At 38.1% G+C, this 27546-nt stretch overlaps 1 protein-coding gene across 1 annotated transcript in view; it reads right to left on the reverse strand.

Annotated features, from left to right (window-relative positions):
- The window catches only part of PCDH7 (protocadherin 7), a 300304-nt gene that overhangs the window by 149067 nt on the left and 123691 nt on the right, over positions 1–27546 (reverse strand). The window contains exon 2 of the mRNA XM_075709865.1: positions 5230–5446. Within this exon, the coding sequence (XP_075565980.1) occupies positions 5230–5446 (217 nt within the window). The remainder of the gene's footprint in view (positions 1–5229; positions 5447–27546) is intronic.

A 27546-nucleotide genomic window follows, 5' to 3' on the forward strand; every position in this document is an offset into this window, starting at 1 on the left:
ATAATAATTTGTGCAGCACTTTCTGGTATTTTGCGTTCACGCATGCAGGGTAATGTTTAAGAAAAAGTGGATGTAGCAGCATTGAAAGAAGAAACAAACCAAAAAAGGAACTATTAGCATGTAATCACTACATTGAAAACCTTTACTGACTCAGCCTCTCAGATGGACTACTTACATTAACATTTTCAGGACACAGTTTTAAAAACAAAATTATTCACATGCAATTTTAGGACCTGAATTCAAGAGAACAGAACATCTGAAAATAATGGGAACTGCAAAAGTACAGTAATTCTATGGAATAAGTCAATGAATGTCTGGTTTGCAATGTTTACAACGAGGACATTTAAGTCTTCAAGAACATTAACGTGTGTTATTTGCACTGCAAAAAGCTAAAGGGAAATGGATTCTGTAAACATGGATTCTGTAAACTAATGGATGCTTTTTTCATTTTATTAACACTTTGGTCCAGCAAACAGATTAATATTCTATCTGACAAGTAAAAGTGAGGGAACGCTCTTGCAGATAAAATTAATTACATTTAATAATAATAATTTAATAATTATATAAGTTTAATAATTTAATGTCAAAATTCCTTTCACATTTTCAAGCCATCATCTCACATACCATGAACCCCTTCTCTCTATTCACAGTGGAACTTTGACACATAGGGTCTAAATCTGAGATTGTCATTGAGAACATAGCATATTATCAGACTGTATGAACCAAGATAATGCACTTCTCTTCCTTGCTTTTTAGTTCTTCATGTGTCAGCCAGAGTGTAATTTATCTACTGATCTCTTTGTGGGAGTGAAGTAACTGAATCACAGAAATTCTGAGCTCCTTTTCAAGCTCTGCCCCTTACTTCTTCTGTGACTTCAGACAAGTCACTTAACTTCCTTTACTCCATTTCCCCCTGTAAAAATGGAAGCTGTAAACCATTCCCGTTTTCCTTCTTTCACAGAGACAACTGCTGTTCTCCAGCCCTTACAGATTTGATACTGAAACATGGGATAACTTAAAATACTGTGCTGCAAGACCAAAGATACATTGATGTAGAAATACCTGAACTAGCTTTAACGCAAGTGCCTCAGGTGTGGCAAACAGTCTAATTATGACTGCATGGAAACAAATCTCCAGGGAAGAACATGTGAGCCAAAATCTACAGTGCTGCAGTTTCACTGCTATAGGTACTCTAGCTAAATTAAACAAAAAATAAAACTGATTAGGCCACTACATGTATAACTAAATAGTAAGTATACAAAAATCTGGGGGAAAAAAAGGAATATAATGAAAAAAATTCTAAGAAGGCTGCAAGAATCATGAGAGATACCTGACAAAACAGGTGAATGGACATGAAACAGAACAATGAAAAGTTCTGCTTAGAGATCGTAAGTGTAATTAATAACATAGGAATTAATATGAAAAGGATGTATTGTCCATTTCTCAAATGGTGAGAATATACTTTCAGCTATCTCTACCTACATTAGAAGAAATAGAAGTTCATGGAAAGAAAAAAATAACAGGTTATATGATGATCAAAGACTGAAAAACCTAGGAATATATATAGGTCAGGGAAAGATAAATTACAAGAAAACATAATAATCCACAGTATTTATAAAGCAAAATGGAATACTTCCATGCTTTTCTCATAATGATAAAAAGAAACAGTCACTAAAACTGTTAAATAAGAGAAAAAGAAATAAAAATAAAAAAAATTTATAGCCTTCAGAGGAATTTTCTGTTGAAAGATATCCTTCAGACCAGTAACTTGAAGAGGGTTAATGAGTTGTGATAAATTAGGTTATTATTATTATCATTATTTAGAAAATCACAATTTAAAGCATGTGTTGAACATTAACTGCTAGAGTCAGGAGAATAGGTATTTCTGGAAGTATCTGCCACAGTGGGTTTTTTTAACTTCCTTCTGGGATGTTAGGGATTAGGCACTGTCAAAAAGAGAAGGCTATGGCTAAAGACCCAGAAACTCATTTACCGTGGTAAAGTCTTTACCCTTGATATACAAATATGAATGTAATGAAAATGTTCTCAAGAAAATTATTGTGCAATTTACATTAAAACAGTGCCATTCTAACAGCAAAATTGGAGAAGGCGGCTGCACATATGAGCAGAATTTCCTTGTAAGGAAAACTCCAAGGACAGGGGATAAATTAACTCAGGAGTTACTTCTGGTTCTGCAGATTTTACTAATTAACAAGATCTTTGCATACTGAATTTTCACAGTCAATCTGCTAACATTTCTTTTCTTCTTTCCCCCTTTTTTTTATTTTTTTTCTCCTGCATCTTGACACCAGTGCTAATCATCAGAACAGAACTTCAATCTACATCTGACAGTCATGTAGGCTGGTAGGTAATGTACAGCATATTCTAAGAAAACCACCCCCCTTACCTTTTTTTTTTCTTTCTAGTATTTTATCCTCACCTGAGAAAATAGAGACCTCCTACCAGAAAACAGAAATCTGAATTTCCTATTTACTCTGACTGTGAACTCAACCTTCTTACATTTGCCTTAACTATAAAAAAATATTTGTTTTCCTTAGTCATATTAGCTTGCAAAAAAAATGTATCAAATGTATCAGTTTAGCACACTGTGCTGAAAATTATAATTTCAAATTTTAAAATGAAAGGAAATCCAAAGCAATCAGTCATAACTGCATTGTTTCTCACCAACTGGAATTAAATGGTAAATATTTGAAGTAATAACAATTAAAAACTGATAGCTTCCAAAGTGCTGTTTCAGTGGAAAATTTGCATGAAAATCCAGTATAAGTTCTGATTAAAACCTAACCAAGCTAAACACTGCAGATTACCTAGATTCCAATTAAATGTGACAAATGAACACTTGACAGATTTCAATTCCAATTCTATTCCTGTCAGAATGATCCATTAATATTGAAGATTACATTATCAGAATTTGAACAATACAATTGTGCTTAAAATAGTCAAAATACAAGTGGACTTAAGAATCAGATCACAGAATACTCTCACTCAAATGTCAGATATTACATATATGAAGGAACAAAAGTATATTCCATCCTGTTCTGTCATTATTTACAGATTAATGTTAATAAAAATTTATGGAGGCAGATGACATGCCACTGTTGAAATCTTATTTTTAAAATGTGACAGCAAAGCCCAAAGGTCTGTAGTGTATAATTTTCATCACAATGTCACCCACCTTTCAAAGGTCTCTGTTCAAGGTTTATAAAGGAGAAGGAATTCCTGATTATTATATGCAAGTCCTACCATGCAAATTTTTTTTCATGGTAATCTTGTTTTCATTCACTTGTTCATGGAATAATATATTTATCTAGCTCTATGTTTCTATCCATTCTACCTCTACAATACTATTTTTAAAACCGAATCCAACAAATTCATCCTACCACATAGAAAGTATCAAAGTTAATGTCTAAAATACTTTAATTATTAGAATGCAATGCCAGTTTTCACATCAACACAAAAACTTAAACTGGTTTGATGTAATTTTTGACACCACTTAAGCACTCTTCATTTTCAATTACACTTCAGTAAGTGTGATGATTTTCATTGGCTACCAAATATATTAAAAATTATATTCAGTTGTGGCTTTACAGTTTTCCCACTATGGTTCAGGCATACTCCATGTTAGCATACTTTCTGAACTCAGAATTTAATGTCTAGCAATCTACTACACTGCTATGTGTCCAGGGGAATTAACAAATGGTTTACTTTCATTAACTTAACCACAAAATCTTACTACAAAACAGACAATAAAATAATCATCCCAATTTAGGTATAAAGTCTAGAAACTTTTTTCTGACATTTCTAGTAACACCGATATCACTTTCTCCCCTTCCACACACCCAGAAAAATGAAATCTAAAGAGATATATTCATATAAACAACCGATGAAAATATATAGACACACACTTATACACATACGTAACCTAATATATCTTCTTTTTAGATGGATAATGCCATCTTCCTTTTTGGTCAGTTAGTCATTTGCTGTTGGGATATACATTATAAGCTTATGTAGACTGCTGATATACTTTATAAACATATGTAGACTGCTGTAGCCATTCTTCAGTCATACATACTAGATTTGGCAATATCTTACCATGGAGAATGGTAGTATACTTTTATTGGGTGAACAAGTCTATCTCAGGAAAGACAAAAACCCAAGAACAATTATCCAGTGCTGTAATCTCTGAAAAGCTAAAACATGCACTTAGCCAAACTAATTCATTCATTATATAACAGAAAATGCCCACCCTTCTTGCATATACCCACCAATTCCAATTGGATTAGCAAACCCATTATTTCATTGGTTATCAAAAATCTGTACACTTTGGCATACAATAATTTATTTTACTGTTTATGGGCAAATGAAAAGACAATGAAGTCAGTGTCTGACTTCATAAAATTTTAGATGAAGGCCAATAAGTGGAGAACAGTAAAACATTCAGGTTTTATGAAATACATTTCAAATTGAGAAGATTTTTTAAAATTCTAAATAGTTTCAGGTAGAAAAGAAAAGAAAACCTGAGATTTAAATTACCTTTATTTTTAATAGCTGGAGAATTGCTAAAGAATAAATAAGGGTTCAGCATTTTCCCCTTCTACATAAATAGACCCTGAATTTAAATGAGATGTTCTAAAGAACTGTACAAAATAAAGTGTGAAGAAAAGTAAAGTAATATTGTTATTTTCTAAATAATGAAGAATGGACTTGACACTCAGTGTTATTTTGAAAACAGTCTATATAATGGTTTTGGGGAAAAGGGAATTCTCTAGAGCGGGGTTTTTAAATCCTACTTTCTTTTGCTGATGTTGTACATACTACATTCTGGGAAATTTTCTAAGTAGTTGTTGAACCAAAAATGGAAGGAAAAGAGAATACACGTCCTTTATGGTCTTTTATCTAAAATAAAAAGTATGGAATTTAATTCAATTACCATCTCCCCAGCTCTCTACTGCTATTTTTTTCAATGTTTTAACTGCTTCTGCAGTATAGTTTTTAAATAAAGTAAAGAAAAGAAAGTGCTGGGTTTATTAGTAGTGTTATGTTCCATTATTTTGTATATCTGCATTTTAACAAACTTTAAAATAAAATAATTACAATTTTAACTATTTAATATATTTATTTATTTTTTTGGACTGACCTTTCAAAAGTCTACTTAGTATCACTTGCTAGTGAGATTATGTGTGTGAATGTCGTGTTTGCCCCTACCATTTTCCATATGCTCTGCCTCACCAACACTGCCATCCGGCGTAGTCCTTTCGTAGTTGTCCTCTGGGAGTGGAAGGGCACCCAGTCTTGGCCCTGATGAACTCTTACTGCTTGGTGTTTCTGACTCCTCCAGACCGCTGTCATAGCAACTCTGCAATGACCCTTGATGAGGGTCCTGAGGCTGACTCACAACAGAAAACGTCACTCTACGAAATGGCTGTAAGAGAAAAGATTCTGAATGTCACTGAAAAGTTCAGTCTTTGAACAACTGATTCTCAAAACATGACTTAAGCAAACTAATATTTTAACATTTACCAATTAAACAGTTTTGTCTAAATTAAAACAAACAGCAAGTACAGTCCTTAAAAGGCCACTGGACAGAGTATCTGTGGATTTTTACTGTGTTATACGGTCCAGAACCTTCATGCAGTTTTGCATAGCCTCCTTTCAAATGGCCGCATGAGCTAAGAAAGCTGGTTTATAATAATTTATAAGTTCTGTACAGTTTCTCTTTTACTCAACAGTAATAATGTGAATGGAGTTTATATCAGACTGCATAAAGGTACTTGACAGTGCGTGCATGTGTATGTGCAAGACTGTGTGGGTGGGTATAAATGCTCACCTGTAAACTATATTGTGGGTATTAACAACATAGCAGCACACCCATAAGCCATTTATAAAATCACTTCCTGTGGTTTTGAAAGCTAGTTGACATGAGGAAGGAGAAAAAAAAGAAGGGGGGGAAGGGTTCGGTCTCTTAGCTCCTTTGCCATAAAATTCAGTGCCTGGAGACAGGGTGTGTTGCCAGCTGACTTAATAAAGCCTTTAAAGTACTGCGAGCACAGCTGACACCACATGTTTCCACTGGGACTGTACAAACATAGATTGTTAGAGATTTGTATTCATTCAAAATGACAGATATTACTGTTGCTCTAGAAGCCTACATGCTGAACCCTGGCAGCAGTGAGCATCCCAGGAAGTGGGAGAGTCGATCCTTCACGTTTCAGACAACACTGAGGATAGGCAGGATTTTCAGTAAGCAGCTAGGGCATTCTCCTACAATTGGAACTACACTCAAGCAGCAATGATACATTTCAAATAACTGAATGATACATTTGAAATAACTTACTGTTCGCAAGGCTAGAAAACCACAGAGAAATATCTGATGTTCTAGAAAGCACCTTCTAAACCAAACACCAGTAGATCCATTTTGTAAGACACTATGCAGACTTTCCTGTGTTTAAAATGTGAGGTCTGAGAGTGCTGCCCACCTTTGGATTCAGATGTGTTTCAAGCCCCGTGTTAGAATGAGACACAGGCATACCTCCCCCCCACTGGCACCTCTGGCCACTGTAGGGTGGAAATGTCTATGCAGGCCAGAAGGGAGGAAACAGCACTACAACTACTTACACCAGCCCTGAAGAACAGAAGTCCACATTAAGTTTACAAGTAGAGGGGTGGAGTTTCAGTCAGAAGTACTACAATTTTTTTGAGGATTCAATGTTTTGAAGATACAAAGATATTCAAGTACCAATGATAAATACACACAAAACTACAAATAAGTCTTCCTGGCACAAGTAGATCAAAAGTTTATAAATTTGAGAGTTGCTAGAAATATGAGAAAATTCTAAGGGAAGAGTCATGGTATTCTTATGGTGAGTTTTTGACCTTTTAAAGTTTCCTTCTTCAGCTGCAAAGTGCTTTTATAACAATTTAATTTAGACCTTTGTATCATATCAAATGCAAGGAGAATAGAGGACCAAAACAAAAGAAAGGAGAGCACAAATAATGCACATTAAAATAGTTTAGAGTTGCTCCTCCTTTCACTAACATGGAAATAGCAGAAAGCCTAGAGGGGGATAAGAACTACTATGTTAAGACCCTATATCTTCAATATACAATTTGAATATCTTTTCCCCATAGATGCTCAGTAAGATTTTTCCCTTCCAGGAGTGTTCAGAAGGAATTCCTTTGTTGAACTGCACAGGAACTCTAAAAGATTTCCTACTGGTTCTGAATCATGCAGGAATGATAAAGCACTTTTGCATTAGTGTGTCCCATAAAATGTCTGCATCATTTGTATTGTATTTTCATATTTCAATAATAGCTTGTGTATTATGTCATTGGTAATTTACACACATGTTAATTCCCTCAGAGAAATAACTAAATAAATGTAAAAAAAGGTAAAATGTCTTTATCTAAGCTATGGTTTCAGATGTAAGCAACAAACTTTCTTTTGTCCTTTTTTTTTAAACTTATGGAAGTAGTGATTTCCCTTCATGTGCTTTTCACAGATGGACTTCTAAGTACATAAAAAGATGTCAAAAGCCAAAGACAATATTTCATATCTTGTAACAAGGTTCTGTTGTTTCTTTCCAATATGACTATTCTCAGATCACTTAAGAACACTTGCAAGTAGAAGTTAAGGTTTCCCTAGTCCAGTAAACTTTATTACTCTCATTATACTGACAAACTCACAGGTTCTTTCCACTGTCTTGACATTGAAGTTACATTTATTTCTTCATATTATTACCATGCCAGGTGACCAGCTGCCATTACTGCTTCCATTGGAAATGAGATTTTTTTGTTTGGAAAATATGGATTCAGTGTTTACTAAATATGCCAAAGTTGCTAGTACAATCTAAATCGTACTTCTACTATTATTCAGGAAACAGCTCGGTGAACTGCCTAAGGACATGAGAAAATAATTTCTCTTCACTCACACTTAACTCATTGGTGCAATGCCCAGATGGATCCGAAGATCAAGTTTCACCTCCTGTAAATAGTACCATTGACAGAACTTTCTAGCGTGTCCACCTGTCTTTCCTGAAGAGCTTGTATTCTAGATGCATGAGTTGTCCCACCACAGCTCAATAATTTGAACAATGTCATATTTCTGAGGCCACACACAGAGCTCCAGTTCCTCCTGCTTGTTTCCCAGGCTGCGTACATTTCTGTACATATGATATCCTTGAGATGGACTCTCTTTCACTGTTTTATTAATCTGGAGGTCTCTCTTGTACCTGCTTCTTTGCATCCTTTGCTGTCCACCCCTGCCCACTACTCCCTTACTTGATTGTGGGTTGCAATTATCCTCTATGAACATTCCTAGTTCTCCTCAACAGGATGCCCAGCCTGGTGGTGAAGATGCTGTTGCCAGCTTTGTCAGGCATATCCTGTCTCTCCCTAGACATCCTCAATCCTCCAAAAGGGGGTCCATTGGTCTAAAAGCAAAATCTCTGTCCCACAGGACCTACTTGCTCCTTCCCAAGCCTTTCATTGTCAGGACTGAAGAGACACCATAAGGTCTCATGTGCCCTTCACCCTCCCTCCTTAGAACCATGTAGTCACCCTTGATACAGTCAACATCCTCACAGTGCCACTGGTGCGCACGTGGACAAGGAGCAGCAGATAATAATCCAATGAGTGAATAAGCTTCAGGAGTCTCTGCAAGGCATCCTGCATCCGAACACCTGGCACACCGCAAACCTCCCTAAACAGCAGGTCAGGTCAGCAGATGGGACCTCCACCCCCCTTAGAAGAGGGTCTCTCACTCCGATGCTTCCTCAGGCAGAGTTTCCACCCTACTGTCTGCTACCAGGGCTCTGACCCCATTCTGCAGTTGCAGCTCTGCAGGTGAGAGAGTTGTCTGTCCTGTGCTGCAAGACTTCACAAGCCTACAGTCTTCCCTATATTGGGAGTCTCTCCAGTGAGCACACCCTATGGTTGTTCCTCTTTCTGTGCAGTCAAGGGGTTCAGGTTGCATGGGTGGTATACAGGTATATGTATGGGTAAATATATGGGTATATATACTATACTAGTATGTTAAATAGTATTTAGTGAAAAAAAATATATAGGCTTGGAATAGAAGAAATCTGCTTTCAATTAAAAAAGCTGGGTATGTAAAGAATATACAGATACTAGTTCTTGATGGGAAACTGTATTTTGCTTTAAAGTAAGATCTAGTGTAAATCATACATCTTATCTTTAAAAAGATATGGTAAAATGTATTGTGGAATCACACAGACAAGCAAGAGTAATTTGTACATTCTCTCATTAAATATTCAAGCATACTAGTAAGCATACTTAGTATGTAGTAGTAAGCACATACATAACATACATTTCAGGAAAAAAATAGAACAAATTTTACATAGTATAAATAGGTGAAAGATTATAAATTTCTACGGAGTTTAGTGAAGTTCCATTTAAAGTTGCTTATCACTGAATACTTACGATATCTAATGGATATATCAAAATGGCTCCTAAACTTCCACTTAAGAATTTATCTTGACTAGAGTTCAAGATTGTCACATTATAACTAATTGTCCTGGTTGCAGCTGGGATAGAGTTAAGTTTCCTCCTAGTAGCTGGCATAGTGTTGTGTTTTGGATTGAGGATGAGAATAATGTTGATAACACACTGATGTTTTAGTTGTTGCTGAGTACTGCTTATGCTAGTCAAGGACGTTTTCAGCTTCCCATGCTCTGCCAGGTGCACAAGAAACTGGCAGGGGGCACAGCCAGAAGAGTTGATGCAAACTGACCAAAGGGCTATTCAATACCATATGACGTCATGCTCAGTATAGAAACTGGGGGGGGTTGGCTGGGGAGCAGTGATCGCTGCTCGGGAGCTGTCTGGGTATCGGTCGTCGGGTGGTGAACAATTGCATTGTGCATCACTTGCTTTGTCTATTATTGTCATTATCATTGTTATACTGTTACTATTATCATTACTATTTTACTTTATTTCAATTATTAAACTGTTCTTATCTCAACCCAGGAGTGTTTCTCACTCTTACTCCTCCAATTCTCTCCCCCATCCCATCGGGGCAGGGAGAGTGAGTGAGCAGCTGTATGGTACTTAGTTGCTGGCTGGGGTTAAACCACGACACTAATCTTATTGACATCACCAAAAATAACTTTATAAATAATTGTTTAGATCAGTATTTAAGCTGTGAACTTTTTGATGGACCAAAACTTCATGCAGGAAGATGTTATAATCTGTAACTATATTTCAGTTACTACTAAGTTCTGGACCAATGATGCAAACTCTGTGAATCTTCCAGAATTTGGATTTACTTAGACCTTGTCCCATAGGCTATTCCTGAATATCATAGTATCTCTCAAGGAAGGAATTAGCTGGTAGAGATACTGTGACAAGTTGAGAAAACATGCAAATTAAGGAAGCAATTCCCATAATTTCCCACGGACTGCTACGTTTGCCTGTTATCAAACCTTCCAGAGGAAACATTAAAATCTACATTTGAAAGGCCCTATCGACCTGATAGCCATATGATAACCTGATAACTCTCAGAATCCCACAGAACCACAGGTGACAGTTTAGCAACCACTGTTTAAAAGATGCTGAGGACCTTTGGGTACAGATTACCTGTGAAGTTGTAAAAGTAATGTCCTGTAACTCAGAGCTAAGCTCAGTGGAACCTACCTTTAAAATATGAAGACCCTGCCCCTTATTCACGTTTCTCCTTAGAAAAACACAGCTGCAGCTCTGACCATGGATAACTGGAGAGTATGACACTTAGAAACACCCAGAGGCCCTGCAGAATCAAGGGTGGGATGCAAAGCGTATAGTTGGTGGATACCACACACCTACATGTTGGTCCTACTTACAAAGTATTCTAAAGACAACTTTGGGATAATCTCTTTGAAAATTCTCACTAAAGATTTAATCCGAAGAGACAAATATTACCACCCCCTCCGCGGGATTCTGCTTAAAGGTTTTTAAGGTTTTATTCAATGATTGTGACAAATCAATTCCACTTACTTTTCCAGATATATTTACCTGCCTGGGGTCACTTTGTGGCAAAAACATGTTGCACCATAAACACTTTGTATCATCTACTTTTATTACAAGAACAGAGTAACGTAAATTAAAATGGAAATTGAAAGTAATTATCAAGTATTTAAAACTTTCTGTTCCCTTTCCCATTGATTTTTTGGAAATCAGTCCCAGCTAGATCACAAGCATAGAACACCTGGTTATCACATCTGCAGTTACCACAAAGAATGATAGTAATGTTATTTAAAATAAGTTTGGAAAGAACTATCAAAGATTTAGGACCATCCTGTTCCTCTTCCCATATTCTTTTAAAGATATGTATCTTACCTAGGTGGCATATAGAGAAGAACACCTGTGACATATGCAAAGTTGAGCTGTTTTTATAGCTAAGGCTGAAAATCCCTAAAAATATTATTATTTATCCTCTGAAGCAAAAGAAATTCAATGTGCCTTTATTAAGTTAATAATGAGCTTTTAAACAAATCCGGGTATTCATCTTGCTTTTTTTCTTAAGTGCTGTACTGAGTAGGAATTATCTGACACAAAACTAACACACATAGTATTCAGTTCAGTAGAGCCAATTCAGCCCATTCCACAGAACATCAATGAGTATGATATAATGCTGACAAAATCCTTTCTGAAAGAGTGATGTGCATGTTGTTATTCTGCAGCATTTATAAAACTTTAACTTCCAGTACATCAGAATTCTAACCTCTATATTACATTACTGCTGAGAACCAGATCTTCTCAGGCAAATGTATTGCGAATTTTGAATGCATCATGCCTCATGGAATAACATCATGGCCTGTCTTTTTATGACAAAAAAAAAATAGACCTTGATCATAATATATGTTTCCTACATAGTTAAGGAACACTGTATTCGAATAATTCAATGGATTTTAAGAACAGAAAAAATTGGATAACCACCCTGTGGTTTACTGTCTCCTTTCCAACATGTCATCCTTTCTGATATGTAAAACACCATACACTTTAGACAGTATATTCTGGACAAACATAACAATAGTCATAACAGAACTATCTGTCATAAAAGATGCTGAGTTTTTATATACTTTGTAAATTGAGGCTAGGCTAATTATGGCATCTATTTTTTACACAGAGAAAACTATGACATCTTAGAGATGAAAACACAGAAGTATGGGACTGCTATAAAATGCCTCTGAAAAAAAACCCTGCATACGTGTATGCATGTTACTGTTTATGTAACTCATAGTAGTCCTTTGTTACTAACAAGAACATTTAAGTTAAATAAGATTTAATCCTTATCAAGAAAGTTATGAGCACTAGAATGTTGATACCTAATAAATGTTATTTATGCATCAGTTGTTCTGAATGAAAAAAAAAACCTCTATGAACAAGAACTTTGTTCGTGTACTCTAACCTTCATTTAGATCCTAATCTTTAAAACCTTTGAGGTTTCAAAGAAAACTGCATATTAATGAGACAAACAGGAGGGAAGGAGGATGAATACCAGGATTAATATTTCCAATAAGTTATTGCTAAAATGCTAGTTATCTCATACATTTATTGTGATGCCAAAAATAAGAATATAAGCTGCATTTTAACAAGGAGAAACAGACTACATCCTTAATTTTATGTTTCCATTGATAAAATTACATCAGTAACATTTCACAGAAAAATGGACATGAGAAATTTTCAAGTGCTGAGAAAATAAAGCACGTACCCATGAGGGGAGTAGAGAGGGTTATGTTTAGCTTTATTGATTTTCAGTGCACAACATTAATACAGCTCCATCTGCCAGCACTATGAATCAACATGGTAGAGCTGCTTTTATCCAAATAAGCCCACTAGCTGTTCAATTTGTCCTTCCCAGCAAAACAGCAACCCTAAGCCTTTACTAGTTCCTTACTAGGGATAGTCCCTACTAGATTCATATTTAGTAAGAATGCAACAGGTCTGATAATTTTCTCCCTCTGAAAACTGATATCATATTTTCTGATAACAGCATATGGAATTATTGATCAGATATATAATCAGATATATGATCAGATCACAGAGAAAAGTTACACCTTTGCATTATACCCCAAAGGTAAATCACCATTTCTTCCTTGTTTCAACTGCATTTCATAAACCAGGTATTTTCTTTTCCCCTCACTAGCAAAACAAAAATCACTGCAATGCCAAAGACATATACCTCTTGTAGTCTGTACTAATTGAGCCCTAGTAAGTTATTCTATGGTACAGCATTTATCTTAACCCGTATTAATTAACTCTTTCCTTTTCAAACTAGAAAGTAATATCATATTATACTTTCAGTTCATGAAGAACCCTGATTTCGGAGCTTGACATTAAGGAGAGACTGTGGATAGACTTGGTGAAAAGCAATATATCCATATAGCTGCATGAGGCTTAATCGTGACACTTTTTCACCATTATGAGAGGGATTTTCCTTTTATTTCCTAAAATTTCTATTTTGCATTGTATTTCCTGATACTTCACATTGTTTATGGATTATATTCTTTCATGGTTTCTGTACAACAATTGCTATCAACTTTGTAAATACTGTCAATTCAAATCCTAGTGCATTTGGACTATAATGGTGGAGTGGAAGAGTGAATCTTTTTTACATTTTATTGAGAGCTAGGGTTGCAACCATCAACTGTTTCTCAGCCAGTTTGCTCACAACTGATTCTAGATACAAAGTGGATGCACTAAAGTGTAACAAGGAAAAGTTGGCTATTTTCTCTCTTAATTACTTAGCGCTTGGATAAAAATAGTAAGATTCTACCAGGCCTTCCTGCTGTCATAACACCTACACCTCAAAAGAATCAGGATTTTGAAAACATTTTAAACAACTGTAAAATGCAATCCAAGAAACAACTTAATATGTTGAGAAGCATAAAAAATTAGCCCAAACTGAGTACCAAGCTAAAGCAAGCTATATTGTTTTACATATTTCTACTAATGCATTCAGCATTAGCTTGGACATTACCCAAAACCCTGGAAGATAGGAACTAAGGTACTTATTTTTTCCCTAACTCTCCGATCAGATGACTTCCCACTTGAACAACATGTGATAACTTGGGCTATTGACTAGGATTTAAATTGACCAAAGAGCCTTCTCTGGAGATCACCTAGTCCAACCTTCCTGCTAGAGCACTTTGACCAGGGCTGTAGTCAGTTGGATTTTTAATATCTTCAGGAATGGAGACTCCACAGCCTCCCTGAGAAAACTGTTCCGCTGTTCTGCTATTCTCATAGTAAAGAAGGTTTTTCTTATGTTTGAATGGAATTTCTGTATTTCAGTTTGTGCCAAAGTATAAAAAGCACTGGTGATGAGTCAAAACTAAATAATATTATAATTTCAGTTAGCTTCAGAAAGTCAATCAATGTCAAGCTGCTTGTATGACTAGCACAGTGACTCTGAGATATGTATAGGATAGATCTGAAAAATAGGCAGAAGAGATACATCAACTCATCACATAAATTCAAAGTGTTTCGTTAGCACTTGAATTTTGATAAAACATGTCTTTATCCTTTTCTTTCTATTCATTCTTAATTGCTGGAAGCTTGTTGGAAGACAAACAAAATATTAATGAACAATTGCTATTCTGCATGAATAGTTTCAACCCACACAACTCTTTCCTCCATTCAAATCACATATTTCTACTGTTCTAAATTTCTATCATTGTAGTTAATATAAAATTGGCAGGAAATTAAATTAAACAGGCATTATTTTTCAATGAGAAGACTGAAACACCTGAGACAAGTATTACAACAGGATGGGGAAAGAGGAGAAACACACTGATAAGATAATCAACTTTTTCTTTTAAATTTAGCAAAAAGTAGTAACAATTGCAATTTTAAACAGGAGTTGAATAAAATAAAAAATATTACAGTTCTGTAGCAGGCATCACCTGTGACAAACTGTGATTGGCTCAACTATCAGAGAAGAACTCTACACACAAGAGAAAGACTCTCCGTCAATATCGCCATTTATTTTGGTAGCATTTTTATTAATTTTAGTTGCAGTAGTGAGCTAGAAGTGTATTCTTTTTGTTCTGTATGAATATGAAATACAAATTCACTAATATCTATTTGCTTAAGCCCAAGGCAAGATGTTAAGATTTAATATTCAGGGATAATATTTCATTATGTATTTTACATTACGGACACCTTTACTGTAACATTCAAACATATATTTTTTCTTTTAAGGAAAAAGTGCTTTTCTCAAATATTCTCTCTTGCCTGTTATCCAAATTTGCCTTTCCGAATCACAACAATGACTTCTGAGCAGCCCCAAATCCTTTTCATTCACCTAGCTCTGTTCATTGAGTAGATTCCTAATAACTGTTTTCTTTGTGTCGTGGTTTAGTCCCAGCCAGCAACTCAGTACCACGCAGCCGCTCGCTCACTCCCCCTACCCCGATGGGATGGGGGAGAGAATCGGAGGAGTAAGAGTGAGAAACACTCCTGGGTTGAGATAAGAATAGTTTAATAATTAAAATAAAATAAAGTAAAATAATAATAACAACAATATAATAATAATAACAGTAATAATAATATACAAAGCAAGTGATGCACAATGCAATTGCTCACCACCCGACAACCGATACCCAGACAGTTCCCGAGCAGCGGTCGCTGCTCCCCGGCCAACCCCCCCGAGTTTATATACTGAGCATGACGTCATATGGTATGGAATAGCCCTTTGGTCAGTTTGGATCAACTATTCTGGCTGTGCCCCCTCCCAGTTTCTTGTGCGCCTGGCAGAGCATGGGAAGCTGAAAAAGTCCTTGACTAGCATAAGCAGTACTCAGCAACAACTAAAAACATCAGCATGTTATCAACATTCTTCTCCTACTAAATCCAAAACACAGCACTATGCCTGCTGCTAGGAAGAAAATTAACTCTATCCCAGCCGAAACCAGGACAGTATCCACCCCTTATTCTATACCATCTAAGTCATGCACAGGCCCTCCCCTTTCCAATGTGTTCCAATTAATCACCACCACTTTCCCTATCTTGATATACACACAGATATCATTCCCTTCGTCTATGGCCCATCCCTCTAAAATGTCCATTGAGTTCATTTAGCCCATGACTTTGGGTTCCATCTGTCATCACAGTCTTTCAGAGCAGGAGAGGTGGTGTGCAGTGTTGGACTGTTGCATGCTGAAGTCAGTTCTCATTCCAAAATGGTTTCATCAAAGTTCATTTTCATTAAGCTGGGCAATTCTTACTGCAATACCATTGATGCGGCATATAGCAATCATAATATACAGTATTATATACTTAATATTAACCTACTACATTATTATATTAACATGCAGTTAAGAGATAACATATAGTTAAGAGATAACATACAGTATTATAAAGCAATTAATATTATACAATTCAGTTCATTAGCTATTTTCACCCAAAATCAAATTCCCTTGAGGTACACATTGGGCTTCCCCATCCTTTCGCATCACCCACCAAGTGCACCCAGGTCCTTGAGCAAAAGCAATCCCACGAATGGGTTTGCCTTTGCCAGAGGGGGACGTAATCCAGACTGTCTTCCCCAGCATATTTTTCATGTGCACTACAGGAACTTTATCTCCTTCTACAGTACGTAAAAGTTTTGATTGGGCAGGGCCAGCTCGATTGGCAGATCCCCTGGTGTTGACTAACCAGGTGGCTTTTGCTAAATGCGTATCCCAATGTTTAAACGTCCCACCACCCATTGCTCTCAGGGTAGTCTTTAACAATCCATTGTATCGCTCAATCTTCCCGGAGGCTGGTGCATGGTAAGGGATGTGATACACCCACTCAATGCCGTGCTCTTTGGCCCAGGTGTCTATGAGGTTGTTTCGGAAATGAGTCCCGTTGTCTGACTCAATTCTTTCTGGGGTGCCATGTCGCCACAGGACTTGCTTTTCAAGGCCCAGGATGGTGTTCCGGGCGGTGGCATGGGGCACGGGATATGTTTCCAACCACCCAGTGGTTGCTTCCACCATGGTGAGCACATAGCGCTTGCCCTGGCGGGTCTGTGGGAGCGTGATGTAATCAATCTGCCAGGCCTCCCCATATTTATATTTCAGCCATCGTTCACTATACCCAAGGGGCTTGAACTGCTTGGCTTGCTTGATTGCAGCGCATGTTTCACACTCATGAATAACCTGTGCAATACTGTCCATAGTTAAGTCCACCCCTCGATCACGAGCCCATTTATACGTTGCATCCCTTCCTTGATGGCCTGAGGCGTCATGGGCCCACCGAGCTATAAATAATTCACCCTTATGTTGCCAGTCCAAATCCACCTGAGCCACTTCAATCTTAGCAGCCTGATCTACTTGCTGGTTGTTTTGATGTTCTTCAGTGGCCCGACTCTTAGGTACATGAGCATCTACATGACGAACTTTTACAACCAGGTTCTCTACCCGGGCAGCAATATCTTGCCACAATGCGGCAGCCCAGATTGGTTTGCCTCTGCGCTGCCAGTTGCTCTGCTTCCATTGCTGCAGCCACCCCCACAGGGCATTTGCCACCATCCATGAGTCAGTATAGAGATAAAGGACTGGCCACTTTTCTCTTTCAGCAATATCTAAAGCCAGCTGAATGGCTTTCACCTCTGCAAACTGACTCGACTCCCCTTCTCCTTCAGCAGTTTCTGCGACTTGTCGTATGGGACTCCATACAGCAGCTTTCCACCTCCGATGCTTTCCCACAAGACGACAGGACCCATCAGTGAACAGGGCATATTGCTTTTCATTTTCTGGCAATTTATTATACAGTGGGGCCTCTTCAGCACGTGTCACCTCCTCCTCTGGTGATATTCTAAGGTTTTTTCCTTCTGGCCAGTCCATGATCACTTCCAAGATTCCTGGGCGACTGGGGTTTCCTATTCGAGCCCGTTGTGTAATCAATGCAACCCACTTACTCCATGTAGCATCAGTTGCATGATGTGTAGAGGGGACCCTCCCTTTGAACATCCAGCCCAACACCGGCAGTCGGGGTGCCAGCAGGAGCTGTGCTTCAGTACCAACCACTTCTGAAGCAGCTCGCATCCCTTCATATGCTGCCAGTATCTCTTTCTCAGTTGGAGTATAGCGGGCTTCGGATCCTCTGTATCCCCGACTCCAAAACCCTAGGGGTCGACCTCGAGTCTCCCCTGGTGCTTTCTGCCAGAGGCTCCAGGTAGGGCCATTCTCCCCGGCTGCAGTGTAGAGCACATTTTTAATATCCTGCCCTGCCCGGACTGGCCCAAGGGCTACTGCATGAACTATCTCACGTTTAATTTGTTCAAAGGCTTGTTGTTGCTCAGGGCCCCATTTGAATTCGTTCTTCTTCCGGGTCACTTGATAGAGAGGGCTTACGATCTGGCTGTAATTTGGAATATGCATTCTCCAAAACCCCACAACGCCTAAGAAAGCTTGTGTTTCCTTTTTGCTAGTTGGTGGGGACATAGCTGTTATTTTGTTGATCACATCCATTGGGATCTGACGACGTCCATCTTGCCATTTTATTCCTAAAAACTGGATCTCTTGTGCAGGCCCCTTGACCTTACTCTGTTTTATGGCAAAACCAGCCTTCAGAAGGATTTGGACTATTTTCTTTCCCTTCTCAAAAACTTCTTCTGCTGTGTTGCCCCACACAATGATGTCATCAATGTACTGCAGATGTTCTGGAGCTTCACCCTGTTCCAGTGCTGTCTGGATCAGTCCATGGCAAATGGTGGGGCTGTGCTTCCACCCCTGGGGCAGTCGGTTCCAGGTGTACTGAACACCCCTCCAGGTAAAAGCAAACTGGGGTCTGCACTCTGCTGCCAAAGGGATGGAGAAAAATGCATTAGCAATATCAATTGTGGCATACCACTTAGCTGCCTTTGACTCCAGTTCATATTGAAGTTCTAGCATGTCTGGCACGGCAGCACTCAGCGGCGGTGTAACTTCATTCAGGCCACGATAGTCCACTGTTAGTCTCCACTCCCCATTAGACTTTCGCACTGGCCATATGGGACTGTTAAAGGGTGAGCGAGTCTTGCTGATCACTCCCTGGCTCTCCAGTCGACGAATCAGGTTATGGATGGGAATCAGGGAGTCTCGGTTGGTGCGATATTGCCGCCTGTGCACAGTTGTGGTAGCAATTGGCACCTGTTGTTCCTCAACCTTCAGCAACCCTACAATCGAAGGGTCCTCTGAGAGACCGGGCAAGGTGGACAACTGTTTAATTTCCTCTGTCTCCAAAGCAGCTATACCAAAAGCCCACCGGTACCCTTTTGGGTCCTTGAAATACCCTCTCCTGAGGTAGTCTATGCCAAGGATGCACGGAGCATCTGGGCCAGTCACAATGGGGTGCTTTTGCCACTCATTCCCAGTTAGGCTCACTTCAGCTTCCAGTACAGTTAGCTGTTGGGATCCCCCTGTCACTCCAGAAATACAAATGGGTTCTGCCCCTCTATAGTTTGATGGCATTAGCGTGCACTGTGCACCAGTGTCCACTAGAGCCTTATACTCCTGTGGGTCTGACGTTCCAGGCCATCGAATCCACACAGTCCAGTAAACCCGGTTGTCCCTTTCCTCCACCTGGCTGGAGGCAGGGCCCCTCTAACACTGGTCACAGTATTCGCTGTTCACTTCCTGTAAATGTGAATCAAAAGTCCCCTGATCAAGGTCGGAAGTAAAATTAGCCCTCTTACTCTGTCTCGGGAACTGCTCACTGGAAACTGGAGCTGCAATCTTCCTGGGAGAACCGCCTTTCCTAATAGTTTTTCCTTGCAACTCACGCACCCGTGCCTCTAAGGTTGAGGTGGGTTTTCCATCCCACTTTCTCATGTCCTCTCCATAATCACGCAGGTAAAACCACAGGGTGCCCCGTGGTGTGTATCCTCTATATCCTCTCTCTTGAGCATAGGGACGTTGACTCCTAATGGCTGAGACACTGGTCCGTGCAGGTGGGGAGTAGGACAGATCCTCTCTGAGTTGTTGGAACTCTTGGCATATTTTTTCAGACAGTTTTTCCACAGCCGAGACACAGGCCCGTAGGGAGGAAGAGAGCTTTTCTTCGTAGTCCCGGAGTTGTCTAGCCACTTCATCCACCGTTGGTGCCTCGTCGTCTTTCCAGGCTAGTATTGCCAACGAGTTGGAATACGATGCTGGTGCGCTCCGTACCACCTTCCGCCACATGGATTGTGTGCACCTGACTTCATCTGGGTCTTTGGTTAACTGCTCATCATTCAGGTCACTGTAAATCACCTCCAGCACGCCTAATTCCCTCAGGTACTGGATACCCTTCTCTACGGTGGTCCATTTGCTTGGGCGGTATAAAACATCCTCCTTGAAGGGATACCTTTCCTTCACGCTTGACAGAAGTCGCCTCCAGAGGCTGAGCGGTTTTGCCCCTTTTCCAATTGCTTTGTCAATGCCCCCTTCCCTGGAAAGGGATCCCAGCTGCTTGGCTTCCCTACCCTCTAAATCCAGGCTACTGGCCCCGTTATCCCAGCATCGGAGCAGCCAGGTGATGATGTGCTCGCCTGGATGACGACCAAAATCTTTTCGCATATCTCGCAGCTCACTCAGGGATAGGGATCGGGTGGTCACCATCTCATTTATGGGTTCTTCCTCCTCTGGTTCTCGTGATGGCCCTGGTTCATCTTCATCCCTTACTAAACGAACTGATTTCCTTGTGTATTTTTTCTTCTGTATAGGGGCAACTGATACCGGCGCAGGTTGGTTCTCTGGTTTAGCCGCAGTGCCTGCCACTGGGGTTGGAGTAGCCGCAGTGCCTGTGGTGGGTGTTGGAGTAGCTGCAGTGCTTGTGGCTGTGGTTGGAGTAGCCACAGTGCTCATGGCTGTGGTTGGAGTAGCCACAGTGCCTGTTGTTTTGTCATCAGATCCAGAGACCCTCTCTTTCCCTTGAGGGTACTGAATAGTGTTGAACAGGGCTCTATAAGCATGAGCCAGTCCCCAGCATGTTGCAATGAGTTGTGTCTCTTTGGAGTTGCCAGGGTGAGAACATACTTCTTCCAAATACTTTACTAGTTCTTCAGGATTCTGCACTTGTTCAGGGGTGAAGTTCCAAAACACTGGAGGTCCCCACTGCCCTAGGTACTTGCGCATACGATCCCACACACCCTGCCACTCATAACTCTCCAGCCTTGGGGCAGATCTCTGGATGATATTCTTAAATTGCTTACTAACCTTTGTCAAAACCAAAACAATATTCCCAAGAAGTATCAATAGAAGTATCTTAACTGCCCAGGGATGTTCAAAATACTGAAAACTTTCTGTAATGAGGGAGGAAGCATTATAGAATAAGGTAATGAAGGTGCCATTCTGTAGTTCCTCCACAACAGACGTCTCTGAGGGAAAGGTATAATTGCTAACTCTCTCCATGAGGTGGTACCCGAAGTACAGTAATGACTTGTGTATAAAACCCAGATACAAAACCATGCTCAAGGTCAGGATTTTGATAAGGAACCTCCCAATCAAAACATCCTTAATCACTACAGAGCATAGCGCAATGCACAGACCAACACCAAGCTTTAACATGCACAGCCAAGAAAAGAACATGGTACAGATCAGATGAACTAATATCATGACCGGCAACTGTTAACAGACTCCTTAATACACTCTAGTTAATCTGTTCTTATCTCAAACCCTTCGTGCCCCACGTTGGGCGCCAAAAAGGACTGTCGTGGTTTAGTCCCAGCCAGCAACTCAGTACCACGCAGCCGCTCGCTCACTCCCCCTACCCCGATGGGATGGGGGAGAGAATCGGAGGAGTAAGAGTGAGAAACACTCCTGGGTTGAGATAAGAATAGTTTAATAATTAAAATAAAATAAAGTAAAATAATAATAACAACAATATAATAATAATAACAGTAATAATAATATACAAAGCAAGTGATGCACAATGCAATTGCTCACCACCCGACAACCGATACCCAGACAGTTCCCGAGCAGCGGTCGCTGCTCCCCGGCCAACCCCCCCGAGTTTATATACTGAGCATGACGTCATATGGTATGGAATAGCCCTTTGGTCAGTTTGGATCAACTATTCTGGCTGTGCCCCCTCCCAGTTTCTTGTGCGCCTGGCAGAGCATGGGAAGCTGAAAAAGTCCTTGACTAGCATAAGCAGTACTCAGCAACAACTAAAAACATCAGCATGTTATCAACATTCTTCTCCTACTAAATCCAAAACACAGCACTATGCCTGCTGCTAGGAAGAAAATTAACTCTATCCCAGCCGAAACCAGGACATTTGTTACAAGTAAACAAATAAAAGGCATGCTTATTATTTCCATGAATATCATCACAGAAGACACCAATAATATGAAGAACATCACTTTCTCAAGGATACAATACTCTTTTGTGATAGAATCCTCATATTAAATATAACACACAAGTTCATTTAGAAAAAATTAAACATGATCTACAAGACTTTTAAATGGAGCCAGTGTTCTTAGCATTTTGCAAGAGCTCTTCTTGGTAGCTATTGAAAGATGATCATAAAGAAACGAAGAATAAATGAGAACCTGTAACAGAGATGGTCGAAATAATTCTATTATACTCTTTTGCCTGCTCATAAAAATATACTTTTGTTATCACTTCAGTATCCCATTGTTTAAGAATTATAAGAACCAAACATCTATGACCCTGAAGTACTCTCTTATTTTTCTACTACAAGAAAGAAATGGATGAATTAGCACTTTGTCTTCCCAAGAACAATTATAATGTGAAATAAGATTTTTATCCTATTTCTTTCTGTTTTCTTGAAAAAAGCTTGTCTTAAATCTTTCATGTGGATTAAACACAACTTGAGTTAATGCAGCATTTTTTTCCTGAACTCATTGCATTAGATTCCAGTATTCTACTCCAACTCTTTCTAATAATTTTCATTAAAATCCGCTGAATATTTTTTTGTTTGACCAAAATCTGTTACTAAACCACTGGAACAGTATTCATTTAGCTAAGTGTCATTCCAGTATCTTATACTACTCACTGCTTACACCTTCACAATTGCTGACATTCTTCATTTTCAAACTTTTCTGTGATCAGATCTTTCTCTTTTCTTGAAATATTTGGAGAGTCTGTCTTTCCTGGAGGGGTTTGTTTAGGTTTCCTTCTGGTTTTCAGCAGATAATTTGTTGCCCAAAACTAGCCCAGGGATATTAGTTTAGAAAGGTTGTACTGTCTGTTAGCTCTTCAGCATAAGTACGAGAAATTTTTATCTTTGTCTATTTGCTACACTGTTTCATTAAAGTTTCTTATTGGCTCAAATATTATTCTCTGAAAATAAACAAACCAACCCCTCATTTCCACCCTACCAGATCAATCACTGAGATATTTGGGTTGAGATCCTCAGCAGCTTCTCTTGAATCTGGAACATTATTAAAATAATTTAATATGTTGAAAGGAAAAATAATATAATCCTTTACCTTAGTTTTCAGGCATTAAAAATCCTTAAGATGGGACATTCATAAGCCTACTTCCAAAGTAATTAACACAAAATTGCCCTTAAAGAAAGGATGAAGCTGGGAAGACTGTACACATGCATTTTTCATAAGCTATAGAATGATGATCCTTTAGCTGTCTGTAGTCCAAGTAGGTCAAAATGTGATGTTATAGAAACAATTAATCCAATTAAGCAATACATATATGTACATATATCACTTGAGGTTCTGGCACATCATTCTATTTTATATATATATGTGTGTATAAATTTATACATATATATATAAAAAGAAAAATATCTTAGAACTACAGAATAGTTCACAATAGATATAAATTGTCATATGCTGTACAGCATTTTCAGTGAATCTACATTAATATTTTAGTTCATGTAAGGTATGAGCTACAGAAATTAATATCCTTATCATCCCCAATTATTGTACTTTGCTATCCTTGGAAGAACTATCTTGAAGCAAATCTATTGGACTCTCTTTGGATCCAATTCAAATGAAGGATATGATCCAAATGCACGCCTAGATAGCTTGAACCAACAGGAGCTCAGTTCACAGGATCAGAATAGAGTTAGTCCACTGTAGATCTCCACAGAGTGCATAGAGTATGAAAATCAGCCTCAGGACCTACTGTTTCACCATACAGATCAATTCCTCTTGTGCCATTCTATTTGCTAATGTAGACATGGCCATTTGTAAAAATTACTTTCTATGTTTTCTTTCCCTGCACAAAGACAGGTTTGTGTCTGCAAAGGGATCTTTGCCAGAATGCCATTTAAATCACAGATCCAGATAGTTAAAGCATATATGAAGCTTTCAAAACATCAAGCTTCAGTATTAAAAAAGCCCTGATGCACAAATAACATCTTCTTATAAGTAATGAAAAATATTCCTGCTGCTAAGATTAGATGAAACATTTCTAATATACTGCTAATAAACCACAGCATTCTGTATAGAACTCATTAGATAAACAGGGAAAAATAAAAGTCAATAAAGATTTGAATTACTAATACATACATTACATCAAAGTGGAACTCTTTGGGTCTTAAGTCTCTCCTTTTGATGGACTTTATCTACTGTCATTGTAGACTTGGTAGTGTAGGTTAATGGTTGGACTGGATGATCTTAAAGGTCTTTTCCAACCTAAACGATTCTATGATTCTATGATTCTATTAGTACTATAATATTTTCTTTTTAGTAGCTGTTCACAAGAAAAAACTCTAGCCCAATATGAACACGGAGAGTATCAGATCAGAATCAAATTTTAGGAGAATTCAGCAATAACTCTTGGAAGAATAGGATCAAATTCTAAATGTATATTAATACTTAAACTAGGCACTTCAAGTCTAATAGGGCAAATATGCAAATACAGATATTCATGCATTTTGTGAGTGATTAAGAATAAGGACTTTTGTTCTGGTCACCAAAACTGTATTGATGATGACATATTTTCCAAAATCTGCAGTTGAAATGTTTTCCAAAACTAGGTGATAGACTCAATATTTTTTATTATTTTTATGCCTCGTGTAGTCCTCAATGTTTGTTCACTGTTCATTCATCTAAGTTGTCCAAATTATTCTGTAAACTTAAATATCCAAAATTTAAAGGCATAGTGATTTTTAAAGGGTTGACACATTTTGTATGAATTGGACAATAAAAACTCAGGCATAAAAATCTCAGATAGTCAACTATGCTTCTCTACAAGAAGTGGAAGGACAGAACTATAGAAATGTATCCCATCTAGGAAGATATTTAATAGAATGGAAATATTCTTCACTAAATATTGAGGAATCTAAATTAGCTACATAACTTTTAGATTATTCAAGTTAGATGAAACGAATGCTATTCTTGGTGAACATTGTAGCTATGCAAGTTATAATAATAAACATGCCACAGGCTCAAAATACAAGGCCTTGAATGGGAAAATGGTTAATTTTATTCAGAAATTAGATATTTGAAAAGGCACTGTAGAAAAAAAAGAAGTATGAATGAACATAAAAATACAACTTGTTCCATTATTTCATTTTAATCAGGGTTGCATACACCTTCATTGTGACAAATAGATTGTTGGAAGAAATATATTTAAAAGAGGTAATTGAAGAAGAAACTGATAAAAAGGTAGTTACAGACAAAATAACAGATGAGGTCCATGTCCAGAACTATACTCCAAGGCTAATTATCTCTACAGCCACCTTGTATAATTAAAACTCCTGCCAAAGATGTGGGGGGGTTTGTTCATTTGCTTGTTTTTTCACATTTCATACTGAAAAACCTTTAAAACTATAACACTGAATACAGTGTTTGAGACTCAAGAAAGTTCTGAAAAGAGTTCACACACTGGAGTTCATGTTTTTTTATTCCACAGATACAGACCAGATGGGTAACTTTCAAGGTCATGAGGAGAAAACAGCCTGATGGATTTCCTGGAAGAAACCACAGGCCCACAGAAGTGTGCTGTGATTGAAAGATGATTAAAAGTAGTCCACATCATCTTTTCAGACAGCCAAATTCATGCTTATTATGCACTCTCAAATATTCATCTAAGAATGTGTTTAATGCTGTGACTGTAATTCAAGACACTCACTCTGATGCTTATTATCAGTTCCAAAGAAGTATTAAATATTAAGATGTTATTTAAAAAATGTGCCAGGGTGAAATAAATCTTCATCTGTTCTACTGTCTAGAGGTGTCACATAGACAAGTAACATTTTTGCCTAACCACCTCTCTTTCTCTCCAATACCAAAGTATGGGAAATACCAAAGCAAAAAGTGCTTTGGAGACTTAATGTAATTCTATTCTTTCATTGTACAGTGTCATGCAGAACACAAAAAGTAGGTTTTGGGATAATTAGTTGTCAAAGGAAAAAAGTAACGATATTATTTAGTCAAAACATAATTAAAATAAAATATCAGATTTTTTCATTCTAAAGCCTATTTTTTACAATATTGTCATTCAGAAAGAAATCAGGATCACCTAATGAAAATATCATGTCATTTAGAAAAAGATCACATAATGAAAATATCAAAATTCTCCACCAGAAATGCTCTCTGAATAGCATGGCCATTTTCCACAGGGTCAGGCTGGCCTGAAGTTTCTGATGAACCGTACTGTTAGCCAGTACTGGGATTCTCATAGGAGATGGTCATTCTTATGATTCACCAGGGAAAGTACAACTCTTCAATTTCCTCTCTGAATATAACAGAAATAGCCTTTCTGGAACAGAAAAACGGGCTTAAGTCTCAACCTTGCTTTATATCTACATAGCAAATTGTGTTGCTGTGTGGAGTCACCCAAGCCAACTCTAAATGAATGGCACTGGAAGGCTGTTTGTGAGCTTCTTAAGTGCTTTGCATTTCTATTCATACAACACCATACAGATGACTGTGTGCAATTTCCACTTTGAACTTTGCAACTTTCAGGGTTAATTTCACTGTTTATTCTTCATTTACTTCATGTGAATGAATAAGATTACAGAGGTCAAATCCTCAGCTGATATAAATCAATGTACTCTTGTTGTCTGACTTTAGGCGTCTGTTCTTTCCCTAGTTACACCAAGATGTTTTGCTTTTTCCAAACAAAACAACATAATGGGCAACAATATTGTCATGGCTGCAGACAGTCTTGGATCTTGATTGGATGAGGCAGCATGCACTTCATAAAGCCAGCTGGCATTAGCAAGAACACTTTCTGGTCAGTGCCCTCTACAAATAAAAAAAAGTATCAATCTCACCAACAGCAGACCCGTATTGCAAAGTCCAGAATTAAATGTAGCTCTCCCATTTGGCTGCTTTTATTGCTGCCACTATGCCATCTGGCCAACAAAATTATTTAACACTGTGTCAGCTTTATGTCTGTTATTTTCAAAGCACAAATATTTACATTTGAGGTTTGTCCAAAAATTCTCATAGATAAGTGGTAGAAAAAGATGTTTCTCTTTCCAGTTCAGGACAAACAAAGCAGAAAGTTTGGGCAGACGTAGAAGAAAGAAACTTTGAGCAGAACTTTCCTTGCAAAAAAATTATTTCAAGAAGTTTAAAGTGAAAAAGGAATTCAATACTTGCAATACTTTAAGGCAGATTTGAATAAATTTATTATG

The sequence above is a fragment of the Pelecanus crispus genome, chromosome 4, assembly GCF_030463565.1.
Source record: "Pelecanus crispus isolate bPelCri1 chromosome 4, bPelCri1.pri, whole genome shotgun sequence".
Taxonomy (NCBI): Eukaryota; Metazoa; Chordata; class Aves; order Pelecaniformes; family Pelecanidae; genus Pelecanus; species Pelecanus crispus.